This window comes from Accipiter gentilis, chromosome 17 (genome assembly GCF_929443795.1).
Source record: "Accipiter gentilis chromosome 17, bAccGen1.1, whole genome shotgun sequence".
Lineage (NCBI taxonomy): Eukaryota > Metazoa > Chordata > Aves > Accipitriformes > Accipitridae > Astur > Astur gentilis.
The window spans coordinates 29,885,382-29,902,895 of record NC_064896.1 but is presented as its reverse complement, the minus strand read 5'-3'; the positions used below and the strand labels follow the sequence as shown (position 1 = coordinate 29,902,895).

The following is a 17,514-nucleotide window of genomic DNA, read 5'->3' as shown; positions in this document are numbered from 1 at the left end:
GATAGGAGCCTGTTGCTTGCAGTCAAGTACTCCTTTAATTCACTAAAATAACCCGCTCTAGGGAAGGGTGAGATTTCAGAGGTGCACACATACATAAAGATCAACTCCTAAGCATAAGTCCCCATTAATATCCTAGGAGACCTCCTCGTACACTTCAATCCACAAAACAAAGTTTGAATTATTCCAGTGGTGTAGGCTTTTAAATCAAAGTCGCTCACAGGAAGGAAACCACACCAAGGAAGATCTTAGCAGCAGGGTGACACACCACTAGTAAATACATGCCCCTGGAACCACTACTGCCCCTGCCAGCACCATGAGAAATTACTGAGTTCGCAGGGAGGGCTGAACTCCGAAAAATACTGTTTGTGCCACCTGCATCCTTCTGGTTGCACAAAGTCAGAGGCACCAGCATGCAAAATTTCAGGAACAAAGTAGACTGACATGACCTCAGGGCACTACACAGAAAACTGTCAGACAAGAACACTTTGCTGAGCTAGTTGTCTTGCAAGCATTCAACTTTAAAGAGCACTGAAGCCACTTGTGAACACTGTCTAGCTGCTACCGTAGGAAGCGGCACCATGACAGCAGGGATGTTTAGGGAAAACGGAAATTATACTTCAACCAAATGCTTCCGAGTTTCAGCAGCTTCCTACAACGGAAGATAACAAAGCCTTGCTCAAACCGAGCACTGAACCAAAACTTCATCCACCTACCTGAAAATCTCTTAAGTGGGTAAGTTGTACCTCCTTTTGACTCAAACATGTGGTTAACTGAAAGACCGATGTTTACGCTCCTAACAGTTGGAGAAGCAGCCTTGTACTGTTTGCAGATGGCAGCACTGTCTAGCTTGATGGCTTTTATACAAAGTACTGGTGTCTGATAATCGCCACACAACAATCCAGTTTTAAATATTTCAAAAGATATTTTTCAATAGCAAAGGCAAAGCTCCAAGATAAAGCACATTGGAGGACAAAGTCTGAAAAAACAGGACAGAAGAGAGCCAGGCAAATAACTATATCACCTCTTACACCGTCACCTGTTCTCATTTCAATGCTTCATTTTCAGATATTGAGAGCAAAGAAGGGACGACTACTCACCAAACTAAGTATACCTGGCACTTATCACGGCAGTGAAGTTCAAGCATCTGCTCAAACAGTAGACTCAAATCGAATCGTTACATAGCCCTGCCCGATCCGATTTAGAAAAACATAAAAGACTGCATCCCCCATACAGCTTGCACCAGTAACAGTCTAACGACTGAGTCAATGCCTGCTTCTTCACACCGCTCTGCTCTGCAAGGATGCTTCAGTTCTGAGCGCGAGCTTTTGGGAACGGAGGAGTAAGTCAGCCTGATGTGCTTTAGACCCTCCGCTCAGAGTAGCGCAGCAGGATGGCGAGAAGCCTTGCAGAGCATGTAGGAACTAAAAACCACTCATTTTACACAGATCAAAGCCATGCAGTTAGCTCCAGCATGACAAGTCATGAGTCACCTTCTCACTGCCCAAATCCTTTCACCAATTCTATGCTTTCCACACCAATAAGACCTTTCAGTGGGAAAAACCCTCAGGGCTAAAAATGGGGGAAGGGGAGCCAAACGCAGATTCTTTCTGAGCCGCAGTTCGGCTGCCAAGCTGAGACGCACCATGCGCAGAGGGAGTTTGCCTCCTGGCAACGAGATACCTTCATTAGCCACCGCGCCGAACCAGCCCTCTTCTCCTAGGAACGCCGAACGAGATTTGCTCGCACTTTGCACCTTACCTGCTGCAAAAGGCATTTTGTAGGGGTAGCTGTTCCGTCCTGCGTGCACACTGCTAATCCTGCCCTCTGGCACGTGCACAACTCCGCAAACGCTGTAACTGTTAATCGCCGTTCCTTCTCCACAACAGTACGGAGAGTTACACCAGTGGAGTGGCTGGAAATGAGCACCTGATGGCAAGGAACTGGGCGATACCAAGAGCCCCTCGCAGGTAGCAGATTGCGAAAGCTCGTCCTTGGGGTAAACGGAGCAGTGAGAGTAGCCACTGTATCCACTTTGGCCATAATAAACGTAAAACCCGTTCAACGGAGTCAGATCCGAGGATTCATAGAGACATCCACAATCCGTGTGATTTCCGGGCACAGGCAAGGGAGGGAACTGCTGCGCAGGAAAGGAAGGCTGATGAAATTCCTGTTTGGGGGTTGGGGATTTCTCTCCGGGTCTTCCATACTCCGGCTTCATGGAAGCTTGTCCGCCCATAAGCAAAGGCAGTCTGTGGTAGAAACCCTCTGTGCTAGCATAGGAGCTAGACAGTGACTCATAAGGGACAGGTTCTGTCGTCCTGTAGAGCCTAGAGGAGTCCCGCTGCTCTCCTTTCCCAAAAGCGCCTAGAGTAAGTCCTCGCCAGCCATGCTGACCTTCCATTTTTAAGCCAGTCATTTCCTTCTTGGATTTGACGCAATTCTTCCTACCAGCTTTGGCCCATTTGAGCGTAGATTTTGAACAGTGGTTCTCAGACTTGCCTTCTCCATCCGATTTACTCCTCTGCTTCAGTGGTTGGTCTTTCTCATGGGTCAGCTTCAGAAAGGCCACAGCATTCAGGCTGGCCAGTCTCTTTGGGGTAGGGTGATAGGAGATGGCACCATCTTCCCTCTTTGTCCCATCATCGAAGACTTCATCCAGTGAATGGTCACAGCTATTGCATTTCTGACTGGGCTCATGACGGTTTTTTCCTTTACCTGTTTTCACAGCTGTTTTTTCCAGCACAGGCCAGTTGTCACCAGCTTTGCAATGCAAGCTCTTCACAGTGCAGTCTCCACCGGCTTTAATGGAGTCCCTCCGAAAACGCCTGCTGGATAATAAGCCATCGTCCCGTTCAAAAAGCAGATTGTTCACTGCCTCTGCATTCAGCGAGGCCAGCCTGCGTTTCCTGGGCTCGGAAGGAGCAGTATCAAGGTCTTGCTCTGTCCCTGGGTAAGTTATTGTGCACTTTTCCCCAGATGAATCACTCTTCCCTCCTCCCACAGGCTGAACTTGTTCGGAGAACAAAGCAGGTCCCAAACCCTCCATCCAACTAGGAAGGTCCTTTTTTTTACAGCTCTGAGTCTGTTTCGACAGAGATCCAGCCACATCCTCCAACCTGGTAAGGAGCACTTTGCAGGTCTTTTTGTTCACTGAGGGAAGGAGACGTCTCCGCAGTGGGTATGTCTTTCGCACTTCATGCAAATTCTTGCTTTTGTTCGTCCCCACAAACCCACTTGGACAGTTCGGAGCCTCGGTGGCATCTCCATCTCTCTGCTCACCACACTCTGCGTCGGTCCTGTCCATCCTCCTGCTGCCTGTTGGTGATGAAGCTTGGCCAGCAGTACCAGCTGGATGTTTCAGAAGGAAAAGTTGTTTCTTCCGGGCATGCGTCATAGGATCAATGTCCAATCCTGAGAATGAACAGAAGAAAACATCTATTAATATCGCTGAGAGGGACCCATCTCCTCACAAAGAACCAACTGCCAATTAGGAAATATTTGGAGAAGCTTGTTTCTATACACAGAAGAGTCTTTTTGGGTGATGGCCAGTTAAGCCAATTAAGAGACAGGATGCAATTAGATGTGGTTTAATATTAAGCCATAGAACACGATAGTAATTAAAAGCAGGGCGGTGACGGCAAATGCCACAGCAGCTGGGAAAACCAGGGTATGGCCAGAAAGCTGTTTCACCCAGCTCCCAGTCCAAGTACATCCTCTGTTACATACACCAATGCTGTTTCTAACACGTTACACATTCTCATCAAATCTACTAAAGCTGATCTGAATGCTGGTCCAGGGCATACAGCAGAAATAAATCCCAGGTATTTGACTGCTTGCATGTTGATACAGGCAGGCTGTTTCATTGTCATTTTCTGAAACAATTAGACAAAAGGAAAACAAGAAGTCCACCTACTCACGTGAAAAGTAAACTTCATCTATTAAGCAGAGATCTGCCAACATTAATAAATTAAATACATGCAAATCCCTATGCAGGTTAGAACCTGGCTACCCACTGCTTTTGTCATTCCCTGCAGTCGCATTTTATAAAAGTCGTGGACATTAAACAACCAAATCATCATGTTGGGCAGAGAGGCCCTAAAAATACATTTATGGGAGGAAAAAGAATCACTCAGCTATATGCCATTCCTGACTTTTCATCTAGATGCTACGTCAAGTCACTGTTCAAAACCAACACAAATTACTAAAATATAAAAAGAAAGAGATAAGAATCTGCACCCTGAACAAGAACCGCCTCGCTGAAGGCATGGCTGAGCAAACCAACACCCAGCACCCTAACAACGCTGCTAGCAGACCAGAGAACTTCAGCACATCTGGACTTTCCCAGCCAGGTAAAACATTACAGAAGCGGTCTGGCTCTGATTTACTGTAAGGGAACTTTTCCTGCAAACACACATGGCATGCCAGCCTCAGGAGGATGATGGCTCCCTCCAAGCAATACATCGCAAGACATCTCCACAGAAGGGCAGGAAGGAAGCAACAGACCCAGAAGAAATGGAGACAACTGCTGACTGCCTTTACCCAAAGCGGCAGCAGCAGCAGAGGCTGTGTGCTCACCTAGTCATGCAACGAGTACATCCCAGGCTTTCTGAGCACACCACGAGTAGGAGCTTACTACTAAATGGCCTCTAAGTATTTAGTAAGCAAGCAATACGAGAGGAACAGCACCATGCAGAAAGCCTCTTTAGCCATATGTTGGCTTCATGAGTTAGCCAGAAAACTAAACCCGATTTTTAATTTTCCTGTGCAGTTTTTAGCAGAAGGGTTACTGTGCCTTTGCACTCTTACATTTCAACTTTAGCAAGTGACCTGCAGCAGGCTTGTGTCAGGTATTTGAGGAATTCAGCGATTTTGCAGTCTGAAGGAACACATATTCACATAAGCAGCTGTAGGTCTAACGCTAAGAAAGGATACGGGTAGGTGATACTAACCTATAAACATTAAAAATTCAGCCTGAGCAATGTTGGAACAGAATCACAGAATGGTGGTTTGGGTTGGAAGGGACCTTAAAGATCCTCTAGTTCCACCCCAGCTGCCATGGGCAGGGACACCTTCCACTAGACCAGGTTGCTCAAAGCCCCATCCAACCTACCCTTCAACGCTTCCAGGGATGGGGCAGCCACAACTTCTCTGGGCAACCTGTTCCAGGGCCTCACCACCCTCAGAGTGAAGAGCTTCTTCCTTACACCTAATCTAAATCTACCCTCTTCCAGTTCAAAGCCATTACCCCTTGTCCTATCACTACATGACCTTGTAAAAAGTCCCTCTCCAGCTTTCTTATAGGCCCCCTTTAGTTACTGGAAGGCTGCTGCTATAAGGAGCCTTCTCTTCTCCAGGCTAAATAACCCTAACTATCTCAACCCATCCTCATAGGAGAGGTGCTCCAGCCCTCTGACCACCTTCGTGGCCCTCCTCTGGACTCGCTTCATCAGGTCCATGTCCTTCTTACGGTGGGGACCACCCCCCACCCCGAGCTGGACACAATACTCCAGGTTGGGTCTCACAAGAGCAGAGTAGAGCAGGAGAATCACCTCCCTCGACATGCTGGTCACACTTCTTTTGATGCGGTCCAGGATACTGTTGGCTTTCTGGGCTGCAAATGCCCATTGCTGGGTCATGTCAAGCTTCTCGTCAACCAACACGTCCAAGTTCTTCTCCTCAGGGCTGCCCTCAATCCATGCATCACCCAGCCTCCATTTGTCCTTGGGATTGCCCTGACCCATGTGCAGGACCTTGCACTTGGCCTTGTTGAACTTCATGAGGTTTGCACAGGCCCACTTCTCAAGCTTGTCAAGGTCCCTCTGGGTGGCATCCCTTCCCTCCAGCGTGTCAACCGCACACACAGCTTGGTGTCACCAGCAAACTTGCCGAGGGTGCACTCAATCCCACTGTCCATGTCACCAACAAAGACGTTAAACAGCATCGGTCCCAATACCGATCCCCGAGGAACATCACTTGTCACTGCTCTCCACTTGGAGATCGAGCCATTGACCACAACTCTTTGAGTGTGAATAGATTTAATTAAGTCTGTATCTGAGCATCAGAAACAGCAGAAAAGGTCAATTGCTTGCATTTAGCGGTATTTATGAAATAGTCAGATTCCCTTTACTGGCACCAAAGAGTTAGTCTTCATACTAGCATCAATCTAGGAGCGGTTTGATCTTCCCTGCAATCAGGTATTTGGCTGAACACCCCTCAATTGACACAATTGACACTAGTCTGCCACTTTTGAGGGTTTTAATTAAAGCTATTACTGCTTTTACAGTGATTAGAACAAAGCTACTGAATTACAAGAACTGTTCGTTTGATATGGTTTAATCAAGCTGATAATTAGATTATCTATTTGAAATAAGCCCAATGTGTTTTAATTTACTTCCTTATATATGCATTAACTAAAAGAAACTTAGGAATTGAACACCACCGTGGTCTGCACGTTGCTTTTCTAGACGTCAGACTCTTCCTGATACGTTTGGGGGTAACTGACCCATTACACCCCTTTACACACAGAATAACTCCCATAGCTAGTGCCCAAATGGGAGTGCTCTGTGGGGAGCAAACGTTTATGTATATCCATGTTTTTCTGATAAGAAAAACAGGTTCTGGAAATTAGGAGGATGCTTATCAGGTCAGACAGACAATTTCCTCGAAAACTGGAATTCTTCTTGCACAAGAGGCCAAACTGACTACACACAACCTGCGGAGTTTGGAATAGGACTATAATTGAAAAAATAAATCAGGCAGAGCAGGGTTTGCAGTGGTAGACCGGGCATCCTATGTAACCATGCCCTGGGGAGGCTAACGTTTCCCAGGCTATATGGACCAGTGGTTTACTTACAACTCTCATCCTCTTTTCTGTTGTCCCTACCAAAAGACTGAGCCTCTGGCAGAGATGCTCAGTAGAGATGTGAAAAACCCAAAATAAACAGCCATGGCTTGCCCTGAAAACCAGCATCAGCCACCTCTTTCTCCTCAAGCTTTCGCAAGCAGCAGTCTGACCTTCTGGCCACTCACCACAGATCCTTCACTTGGTGGGGCTTTATAGCCTATTGCTATTCAAATGAGTTAGAATATCTATCAAAACTGAGTAGTATAGACATGACTTTGTTCATACCACATCTACTCTGAAGTTATAAAAAGTCTGGTAGATATTGAAGGAAGGGGATTTTTCCAACAGTGAAGCAGAGTCATTAACAGCACAGTGACCAACTTCCTTGTTTGACCCCTTAAGGAATGCCAAGACAAACAGTAGCCTAAATAAAATATCTTTTCTGGAATCTAAAGCATAGGAATGCTTTAAGTAGCATTACCTGAAATGAAAACGGATTCTTCCCCCCTTCCTTTTTTCTACACACATTTCCTAGAACTGCAAGAAATCCACCTCCCTCTCCAAAGCCTGGATGCAAGACCCATCTTCCAATGCGGAACAGGTAGCAACGTCTTGCCGTGTTATAATGCATTTTCAGCTAATACTCTAACCCAGCTTTCATCACTGACAGGCTGCAGCCAGGAACATCAAGGGAAACACTCAAGTTGAACATGCAAAGATGACAATAGAGACATCGAGTCAAAAACGCATTAAAGTGGGAAGAGCACCAAGATTCAATGCAATCCATTTTAAGAGTCTCAGTCACATAAGCCCTTTGACACGACAAGTTCTTAGGCACAATAGTAATCAATCACAGGCAGACGGGGTTTTTTATTTATTGTTTTTTAATAAAAGGAGATTATGTCTGCATAGATCTCCCTCTTGGCATCTGGTCTCCAAGTTCTCTCTCCCACACTCAGAGGTCAGCTGCTCTAATACTACGAAGCACTTGTCTACAGATGAAGTAAGTAAGTATCTGGAAATTTGTGGAAAGACAAAATAAGCCAACCCCACACATTTTAGCATTATAGCCAAGAAAATCCTTTAAGTGCCAGCAAGGAAAGCACCAGTACCATCCAGCAACACTTCCACATGACTGTAAACCCTCCGAAATCCAGCTTTACAGCAGAAACACAGGACAACATGCAGAAATACAATCAAGTAACTTAAGCAAATGCAGAAGTCAGCATTGCTCTCAAAACTTTCCACAATGGATTCCTTGGCTAAACAAAAAAACAAAACAAACCAAAAAAAACCCACCCCAAAACTAAACCAAAACAAACAAACAAAAAAAATCAGCCAAATTTCTTTCCAACCTACTCAGTTTGGAGACCGAGAGAAAGTCACTCTTCCAGATCGCACCCCACTAAAAACCTGAAGTCCAAAGTCTGGTGAATGCTGTTTGTCTTCAAATACATGACAATCCCATTTGCTCTTCACTGGCTCAGTATTATCAGTAGTAATAAACCAATTTTAAGTGGATCAGTTACAAAGTGTGGTTAAAAAGGTTCAGTTTCTACACAGGGAACTTCGTGATATCACCACGATAAAACAAACGCCATGACCCGCAGAGTGGTTTGTAGACACTGGAGTGTTGTTTATCCTCCCAAGTCCTTTCTCTGACATAATACTCCAACAGAGGTGGGAACAACCAGGTTTAGCACCCATAATGAATTTTGTTATCCTAGAGCCATACATATGCAGTGTGGATTACAATCCATTGTGACCAAAGGGGGAAGAAAAGATACCAACAGTTGGTTCCGTATCCCACAGAAGCCAAGGGCAACATTTTAGACGTGTTCCTCAACATCTCTTTTCAGAAACTCTCTCACCTCTCCACAGCAGTCACTCTCAGCCTGGAGAATTTCGTGCATTTTGCTGTTCTCCCTGATTTGTGTCACACAGGTGCAGAAACAGCCACCCTGAGCCTTGCACTAAGAAGGACTTGCTACAAGACTGCTATAGTGAAGCCACCGACAGTTTTGGAGAGGTATTTGGATAGGCATGAAGAAAAAAACCTACTAAACCAACAACTCATCCACGTGGCAAGCACGCATCCAGCAACAGGCACCAAGTAGCCTTATGAGACCGCTCTATTGAACAAAAGTCATTGTTAGCACACTGGGCTACCAAGAAGTCTTTCCATGCCTACAAACTCACCTGTACTGCACGGATTCCTTTGCTAGAGGGATGCTCCTGCTCATTCCATTCCTGGCAAAAAGCACCGAGCAGCTAAGACTACTGGCTTACCTGTGATCTAGCAATCCCTCTTCTTCCCCCAGCATAACACAGAAGCAGAGCTTTTGAATACTGCTCAAAACTAAATCATCTGACAGTCAAGTGTATCATGCCTCAAAATCAGAGCCATGCCGAGTTTACTTATAGCAAGTATTGTACTCATGTCAGCTGGGAAGGAAGAACGTCAGGGCTCTTCATCCTCTTTCCACCTTTGTATTGCTTCACAAAGCAAAGAAAAACCAGCTGTGCCCAGAAGTCTCCAAGAAATCACAAGATAATCCAAAGGACTGAAAGTGAAGATACTTAAGCCAGAACTACCCATTTACTGCTTGCAGCTGAGGAACTGGATTAACAGTGACAAGACATTTAGGTATAACTCTATCGGAAATGAAACAAGTTCAACACAGCAGCTTAGTCTAAGCAGCTGCATCCAAAGCCCATCAAGCATTTTAAAGCTTCCTCAAACTGGACTAGTTCTGAAAAATTATCTTGACAGCTGTTGAACCCAAACCAGATCAGAATAAAGAAAAATTAAAAAAAACGAACACTGGTCCAATTTTCTGCTAGAATAAAACCACTACCCAAACAGCAAAATCAGAAGAGAGTTGATGCCTCATTAGCAGCAAAATAAGCAAGTGTGTTAACAGCTGCATTTTCTGTAATCACACAGCTGCAGCATCTGTCTCTCCTTCTCTATCACTTGATTGCAAGTGAAATTAGAAGAAACTAGTCTGGGACTACCCGTTCAAGCACCATTTCCTTTCCAAAGCTTCACTACAGAGATGCACTCGTTCCAAGGAGACGATGCCAAAAGCACAGAAATTTAAAGCTTTTAAAGCTCCTAATCCATTTGGCACTTCAGTAATATACAAAGAGTTACGACAACAGGAATCTTCCTCTCCATGCACAGCACTGTTTTGTTGACTTTCAGCCCCTGTCTACTTGAAGGCATTTAAATTGGTGCAGCTTATGCTATGACAACAGCCCTATAACTGTAAGTATCTGGAGGATTGGCTCCTTTCTCCCTGCTGCTTTTATAGTCAAATAATTCTCAGTGCTACAAGGAACATGTTGCATGAAGCAAGCCTCCCAGGAGCTCTCGGAAATCCGGATAAATCACAGAAGCGTCAGGTATCCCAGGCTGAATTACCTAAATGCTGCACGAGTCCCATGAGCGGAAGCATCGTTTCAATCTCAAACATTTAGAAAAACTGTAATTGTTGCGGGCTGCAATTTGTCTTCCCAGGGTCCAGCCCCGATTTTTCTCCAGAGGCCCATCGAAAGCTCCATCATCCACATGCTCCAGAGAAAACTGTTTATACAGAGCTCATTAGACTGCAGAAAAGGCTTGTTTCTCTCATCAACACAGCCCTAACCATTTGCCAGCACCTCCTGAAAACCATGCGAGTACTGTACCGGAGGACGCAGCCCATGCCTCCATAGCTTCAAAAAGGCTTGCGAAAAGGATCTGGGGCAACTCTCACACAGTCAAGAAGACCTCTGGAAGTTGTATGGGACTATGCTCTGCTCCACTCCCTGGTCCGACACCAGTAATTATAACTTCGTTGCGAAAGCCTGTGCTCCAGCCACATAGCTGGGAGTGTTGCAGAACATGTGTGGCCGTGATAAATTACAGTGCTCAAACAACTGCAATTATAATCCAATGCTTTAAAAACAAAAGTGCTGTACCTGTCTGAAAGCAATGCAAGCTGAGAATGAAACACGCTGGGGTGCAGTCCCTACTTGCATGGCTGACCACTTGCATAAACATGAGCTAGACCTGTTAACACCTGGGCAGAGAAGTTCCCCAGCTGATTTCTTGGGAGGGCCTGTCCTAGCCTTGATTATCTGGTTTCAGATCTTGCCTAGTGGCAGTGCTCTGAAGTGCTTTGCAGGGAAGCCAAAATTAAATTTCTCCGGCTGTTCTCACACTCTCCACAACGCAGCAAGCAGTGTTCACAAGGAAGAAAAAAGAAAAAAGGGGGAAAAAAAAATCCCTGCTGCACCACCAAAGCCTGACCTCAAGGCATGAGAGCCCAATAAACAGGAGCCTTCTCAGCATCCGGAGCAGGCGCAGAGCCCTGGGCAGAAGGTGCTCCCTGAATCCCAGGCTCTGATCTCCCTCTCTCCAGGCAGCATTTATGACCAGCACCGCGATACAGTTTGCCAGCCCCAGGGAAAGTGGCCCTTTTAAAGCCTCAAATGCAGAAAGTGGAATTCAAAATTCCCTGGCCAAAGCAATTTGGAAAGCCCAAAGAGGCACACTGCACAGGCAGCGAACGCGTTTCGCATCTGCTGAATCTCCCCTCCCATTGCTAACGTTACAGCACAGCTAAGAGCCAGCAGCAACGTGCAAGCTCACACTACAATAGCTGCATTGCACTGCACAGAGAGGCCCACAGCTACAGGGAGCCTTAGCTTCAGCCTTTCACATCTTTCGGCAAAGGCAGGCACTTTCAGAGAAGAGATTGTATCGAGACTGTTCATCTAACTTCACTTGCTGAGTAAGTTTTTTCACTTAGGAGTGAATTGCTTAATTCAACTCATCTCTAGTTGAAAAAAAGCCAGCTCTTTCAATACCAGTGGGAAAGAATGATGTACAAATTTGCAGGAGAGTGGGAAGATGTTTCCTCAAAATCAATGACAAGGTGCATTGTTTGGGGGACTAATGCAACACCTGGAAAAAGCACATTCCTTCTTGGAAAGGTACCAGCTTTCCTTTCCCCATTACTGATGCTAAGAAGCTGTATTACTGTGTTATGTTTTCAGTGAAAGGCTGCCACTTAGGTTGAATATTCAGTAAATGCAATAGTAAAAAAATAAATGTGGGAAGTAACATGTGACCTCAGCAACTCAAACATCAGTCACCAAAACCGGATCACACTTCGTAGCCACAGTCAGTTTACACATTCGCATTAAAGTAAAACCAAAGTTTCTGAATGCAAAGCCTTCACTGAACACCTCTTTGTACAGCCATGACCAACACTTGCAGAAACCACTTCCTACAGCTTGTAAGAACTAAAGATTTCCACCCCCAATAGTTGCCACAAGCCTTCTGCTTGTGACCCGAACATAAAGCAGAGTTCTTCTGCGTGTCTGCAGAAAGTTTTGGTGCTTTTGTTGTTGTTCACAGACTTGCCAAACAGCACCGTGAAATTGTTTCAGGTGAGCTTACAGCTCAAGAGGCAACGGCACAGCCATGGTTTCATACTTGCTCTCCGGAGAAGAGATGCAAAGGCTGTGCTTATTCACAAGTAAAGCCACCCCCACCTCCCCAAAACTCCAAACTCGCTACAAAACCAGGAAAAATTGGAAGCAAATCAGAGGTCAGAATTTTGTTCTGCCCCCTTAGTTTGCTCAGAGAGGGACAAAATGACCACCTTCCTTCACTCAGAGGAATACATTTCTTCTGTCTTTCAACAAGTTAGAAGGATGCACGAGGATGAGAACAACACTTTGAGCTAGTAGATGTTTTAAGGGTGACAGAGCATATGGCAATTCTGAACAGCATTTTAATACTGCATTCATCCCTCATGCCTCCTACAAGAGAGCCTCTCCGCTGCAGCAGGAAGAACCCACGGCCACTCCAAATCAGGGGCCAGTAGTCACTGGCTTTGGATGTTATTCTCAAAAATCTATCTGCTTGTGCACCAAGCGGTCCAGGGGCTCTAGGGAAAAATAATATGCAACCATGTCATTAAAGACGCAAGCAAACCAGCATACACACAGAAAGCCAACCCCCTCCCTGAACAGAAACCACTTCTTCACCAGTGCAAACACCGTAATTATTCCCTCAGTGCAAAGCCCACCATCAGCATCTCGCCTCTCAAAACCAGTGTAAAAAAAAAAGTGAGAACCATTGATAACGAGACCCAACCACACTGCTGCAATGAAAGCCCAGGTAAGGCAAAGGAAATCCCCAGCATTTGCAAGTGCAGGAGATGAGTATGTGGAGGTGGGGATGAAAATTCAGGCTTAACTTGTCTCAAGGCTGACAACTTTTAACGAAAGCGCTCCTGCTTAAAAGACACTTTGACACTTGGCCCTCCCTGTATCTCTCCCCAGTGAGTCAGTTGTTAAGGTTTCCTTTTAACGAACACAGGCAGAGTACAGAGATTAGGCACTGGAAAGGATGGGAAGGAAGTACACAGACTGGACCACCTGAGAAACAGGAAAGCTGAAGTTTACACAGATTTTGCAATTCTTCCGAAATATCCCAGAGAACACCAGCAGCAACTACTACGACACATAAAATACTAGATATATTAAATATCACACATTTGCAAAGAATTGCCTATTAGAACTTTAAATAGGTTCCCCATAAAGCTGCCTACATGACAGCTACGCTAACAACACCCTGTAAGATGCCTATAAGTAGTCTGAAAAACTAAGTCAAAAATATTTCAGGACAGCTTTGACAGTTGTGTTTTTAGGAGGACAAGCTTTGCCAATCAAGTTAATCAAGGTTTAAAAAAACCCCAAGCTCTGCTCATCTGATTTTCCATATATGCAAAATGCAAACTAAATTCCTTCATGGCAGAAGGCTGAGTCTGGTAAAGTATCAATCATATGTCACTTTGCTCAGATAGCTCTGGCACCATTCCTGGTTTTACGGACGAAATGGAATAACAAATTATTTCCAAGACTTTATTTTGAAGAACAAGGTGCAAGATTTTTCTATAGTAAATATTAAAGCTCTTCTATAAATTATAATCCACAACCGCTTTAGGAACTTCTTCCAAGCTGCTCAGCTTAAATAATTCAAGATGCGCTGTGATTCCATGTATTACACGTGCATCTGCAAAACTGTGCTGCCTTTGGGGATTTCAAGGGCAGGTGCACCTCTGCCAGCTCCTCTCCATTTTGCGAAGCTGTCACTGCCATCCTATCTCTGGATCTGGACTTCCCTTCTCCTCTCTCCAGATATGTCTCCCTCCACAAAGGTCTCCATTCACTTTCAACTCTTTTGACTAGAAACTGTCAGCACAGCACCCTTGAGATCCAAAGACAACATGTTACCACTCAACAAGCTCAAAAGTTGCTTTAGAGGAGAAAAAAAATGCAGGAAATTCAGGGAAGGGCAAGGCATTCCTTCAATGTAACATTTAATTAACCATCCTAAAATCTGACCTGAAATGCAGCTTCAAGAACATATTTTTTTCCCCTTTAAATAATCTTCATCTTATTTTCCTCACCTCTGAGCATGCCTCAAAACTGTCTGACAACACAGTGCCCCCACCTCAGCGTCTGCATCCTTGGCATTACAGCTCCAGGTACTGACTCAATCGGTTATCATCTCCGACAGGAGTGCAGAAGAGAGACTGGATTTTAAAATTTAACAGACACACATGTTTATAACCTGGACTTAAATTTACAGAAGCCTTAAACTCAGGCAGGCAAAAAAAGAAGAAGCTATGTTAAATAACAAGTTCGTATAATATTTTCAAGGATTCCTATGTTCTGACTCATCCCCAGCTGAAATACATTGACCAGAACTACCTCTTTAGACTCAAACTGTAATCAGAATGTATTTTCAGTTCTAGGAAAAGTACTTAAGACAGTATTGTCTTTCATTTGGAAACACCTATTGTTTCTATGCAGTTTTAAAAGCAGTAGCACACAAACTCAGCCTCAGCTTGGTCTATACAAAGCAAGTTGTCCGTACAGCAGAACACCTTTCTGGAATTTCAAATTTCCACCATCATTGGTTTTGATTCCTCCTTATATTCAAAGTGAAATAGACATTTCAAAAGAAACTAGACTTTCAGTTCTTTTATTCTCGCTTTCCTACTATCACTTGAAATACCAGCATCCCCCACACACTCCCCCAGCTGAGAACATGGGTAACAGACTTACGCTGAGCGGTTTTCCATTTGAGAGCTTCAATCCCAATCCAGAATTCAAGTCAAAGATTTTACAAAACTCTTGCTTTCCCACTAGAATCCCTGTAACCAAACACTCTCCTTTCCTGTATGTCTTATAAACCACAGCACTGCACTGAGCGCCAAGCAGAGCTTAAATCTGAAGCCCGCTTTCCTGCATTTGAACTTATAGAATGAAAGTTCAGATGTGGCTGAAGCTTAAGATATTCTCAGCAAATTGGGCAGAACTTCTGCAGGTCTAGAAACGTGGAGTTCCAAACAGGAAAGAGTCAAGTTATAGGACACCCATTACCATCCCAGCACCTAAAAATTATCAGGTGCCCACACAGGTTTCCTCAAGAAGCTAGCCCACCTGAAAACATCTCTACAAAATATTTAAAAATACACATACAATTACTTTTTTCCTTCACGAAATACAGTATCAATCAACACCACACATATAGGTGTATGTTCATGCATCTTCTAGCGGCAGTCATGACCAAGGTAAAACTGCCAAACCTAAGTAAACTTACTGTGAAACCTTTCCTCCCCCTTTTTAATGCAAGAGCACAGTATTTACAAATGAGTACAATGTAAGAGAAAACGTTCCTCTTAATTTCACAACACAACTGGTTTAATGTATTAGGTCAGTCAAAAAAAATTTAGCACAACTGAATGGTGCTGCAACACCTTCTGATGTCTCAAAGGAGAACAAGTTTCTTAATTCCTAAGGTGGTGCTAACACACTCACCTGTATGACTGAATTCAGACAAGGGTGGATTTTTTTGTTGTTTGTTTTTTTAAAGAGCAGTTTATTAATTGATTCTCCATGAAAGGAATTAGCACACAGGAATACACACTCTGGTAAGGCAGCAGGCAGAGATGTAGAAGACAGTTAACAGACTCGGGGTGTCAACGTGGAGTGTGCAGAAGTCCCAAGGCGCAGTCACACTCGTACAGGGAACGGATGAGATTTTAGTCTGGAACCTCAAGTTATTGATGTCTTCATGAGACCAGCCCGAACCTCCACCAGCCACTAAGTGCTTAAAGTTAATTGCTTGGCAATTACGCTTTTCATCACTAAGCAATTAGCACTTCAAGGTTTTAAGTGCCCAGCACTGGCTCTTCCCAGAATTATTAGGGGTCTGGGTTTGGCTGGGGAAATCCAAGCACCACGCGTGGACCATTCACCACGTCAAACGCCAACGCCATGGCTGCCACACCGGTTCTGGCCGAGGCAGAGGAATCGCTGTCCCCTGCGCAAACTTAATTTTGATAAATTAAGCCCAGGAAAGCAGAGGGACTCCACGCCCGCATTGCCAAAGGTTCCAAGCAGAGCTAGAAGCGCATTTCTAGCAACCTGCAGCTGGCATGATGTTGTCACCAGAAATCTGATGAGAGAAAACTCTCAAGCAAGACAGCTGGATGTTGCTGTACATCTCCATACAAGAACTACCAAGTGGTATTAAAATAACAGAAACCACAAGCCAAACATAGGCAATTCAGCCACTTTTGACAACTAGAAGCCCAATCGCTGGAACACCACTTTCACGAGAGCCCATTTAACTCCCATTAGAAGCTGGCCCAGCTCTTTCATCCTTTACCCATATCATTAGAGGTATATTTAAATACACACATTTGCTTGCGCCCCAGGTTTGATCAGTCATGGCAACAAATATCACCTTTAAATAGACTGGACAGCATTTGCAGACCTGCGCTGGGAGGGATTGTTTTATATCCACTCATTAACTTGCATTTATCTACCTACATATGCGTGACACTATTTGGCCATTCAGAAAGGGAGTGATTAAACACACTTAGCTTTCAAAGCAATGGGTATGATAAGACGTTTTCAGTAAGGTGAGCCATTTAAACTACATCACACCAAAGTACTACTAAGATTTGGTTGTATTGTGCTCAGCTGGAAGGAAAAACAGACTTAAAAAACCCAGGACCAATTAAGAACAATGAATAAATTACACACTCAATCCCAAGAGCTCTGGATTGAATTACGTGGGGTTTTGGTTGGAGAAGGCACCCCGTGTCCCATGGGGGCCCTGAGAGGTTATGCTCCCTCGGTTGCAGCACGACACTAGCCTCTGCTACATGACCTTAGGCAGAAAGCATGCACCAAGAGTGACACATGAGGAGACCCTGTTAATGGCAGTTGTCTACAAGGAGAAATATTTGGCAATTGTCTACTGAACCTGCCTGATTACTGCCACTTAATATGTCCAGTGCACTGCTGTAGGAGCAAAGCGCTGGGTTTTGCTCCTTGATTATTCTCAGGCTGCTCCCCAGGACGTCCCCGGGAGCCAGCCAGGGATATATGGCCTAAAGAAAATCACTGTAGACTCAAACACAGCCTTTCCACAAACCTAACGATTCAGTGACAGAATACAACAACAGACATAGCCAGTTCCCCGGGGGCAGGCCTGAGACTATTCAGTATTTTATTAGTAAGTCACATAGTATTTTATTAATAAGTCACAGACTCACCTGCAGGTAATACTTGGAGAGACAGCAAGCAAG

At 44.7% G+C, this 17,514-nt stretch overlaps 1 protein-coding gene across 1 annotated transcript in view; it reads right to left on the bottom strand.

Annotated features, from left to right (window-relative positions):
* The window catches only part of BAHD1 (bromo adjacent homology domain containing 1), a 42,235-nt gene that overhangs the window by 12,509 nt on the left and 12,212 nt on the right, over positions 1 to 17,514 (bottom strand). Inside the window, exon 2 of the mRNA XM_049821034.1 lies at positions 1,759 to 3,411. Coding sequence (XP_049676991.1) covers positions 1,759 to 3,394 — 1,636 coding nt within the window. The 5' untranslated portion in view covers positions 3,395 to 3,411. The remainder of the gene's footprint in view (positions 1 to 1,758; positions 3,412 to 17,514) is intronic.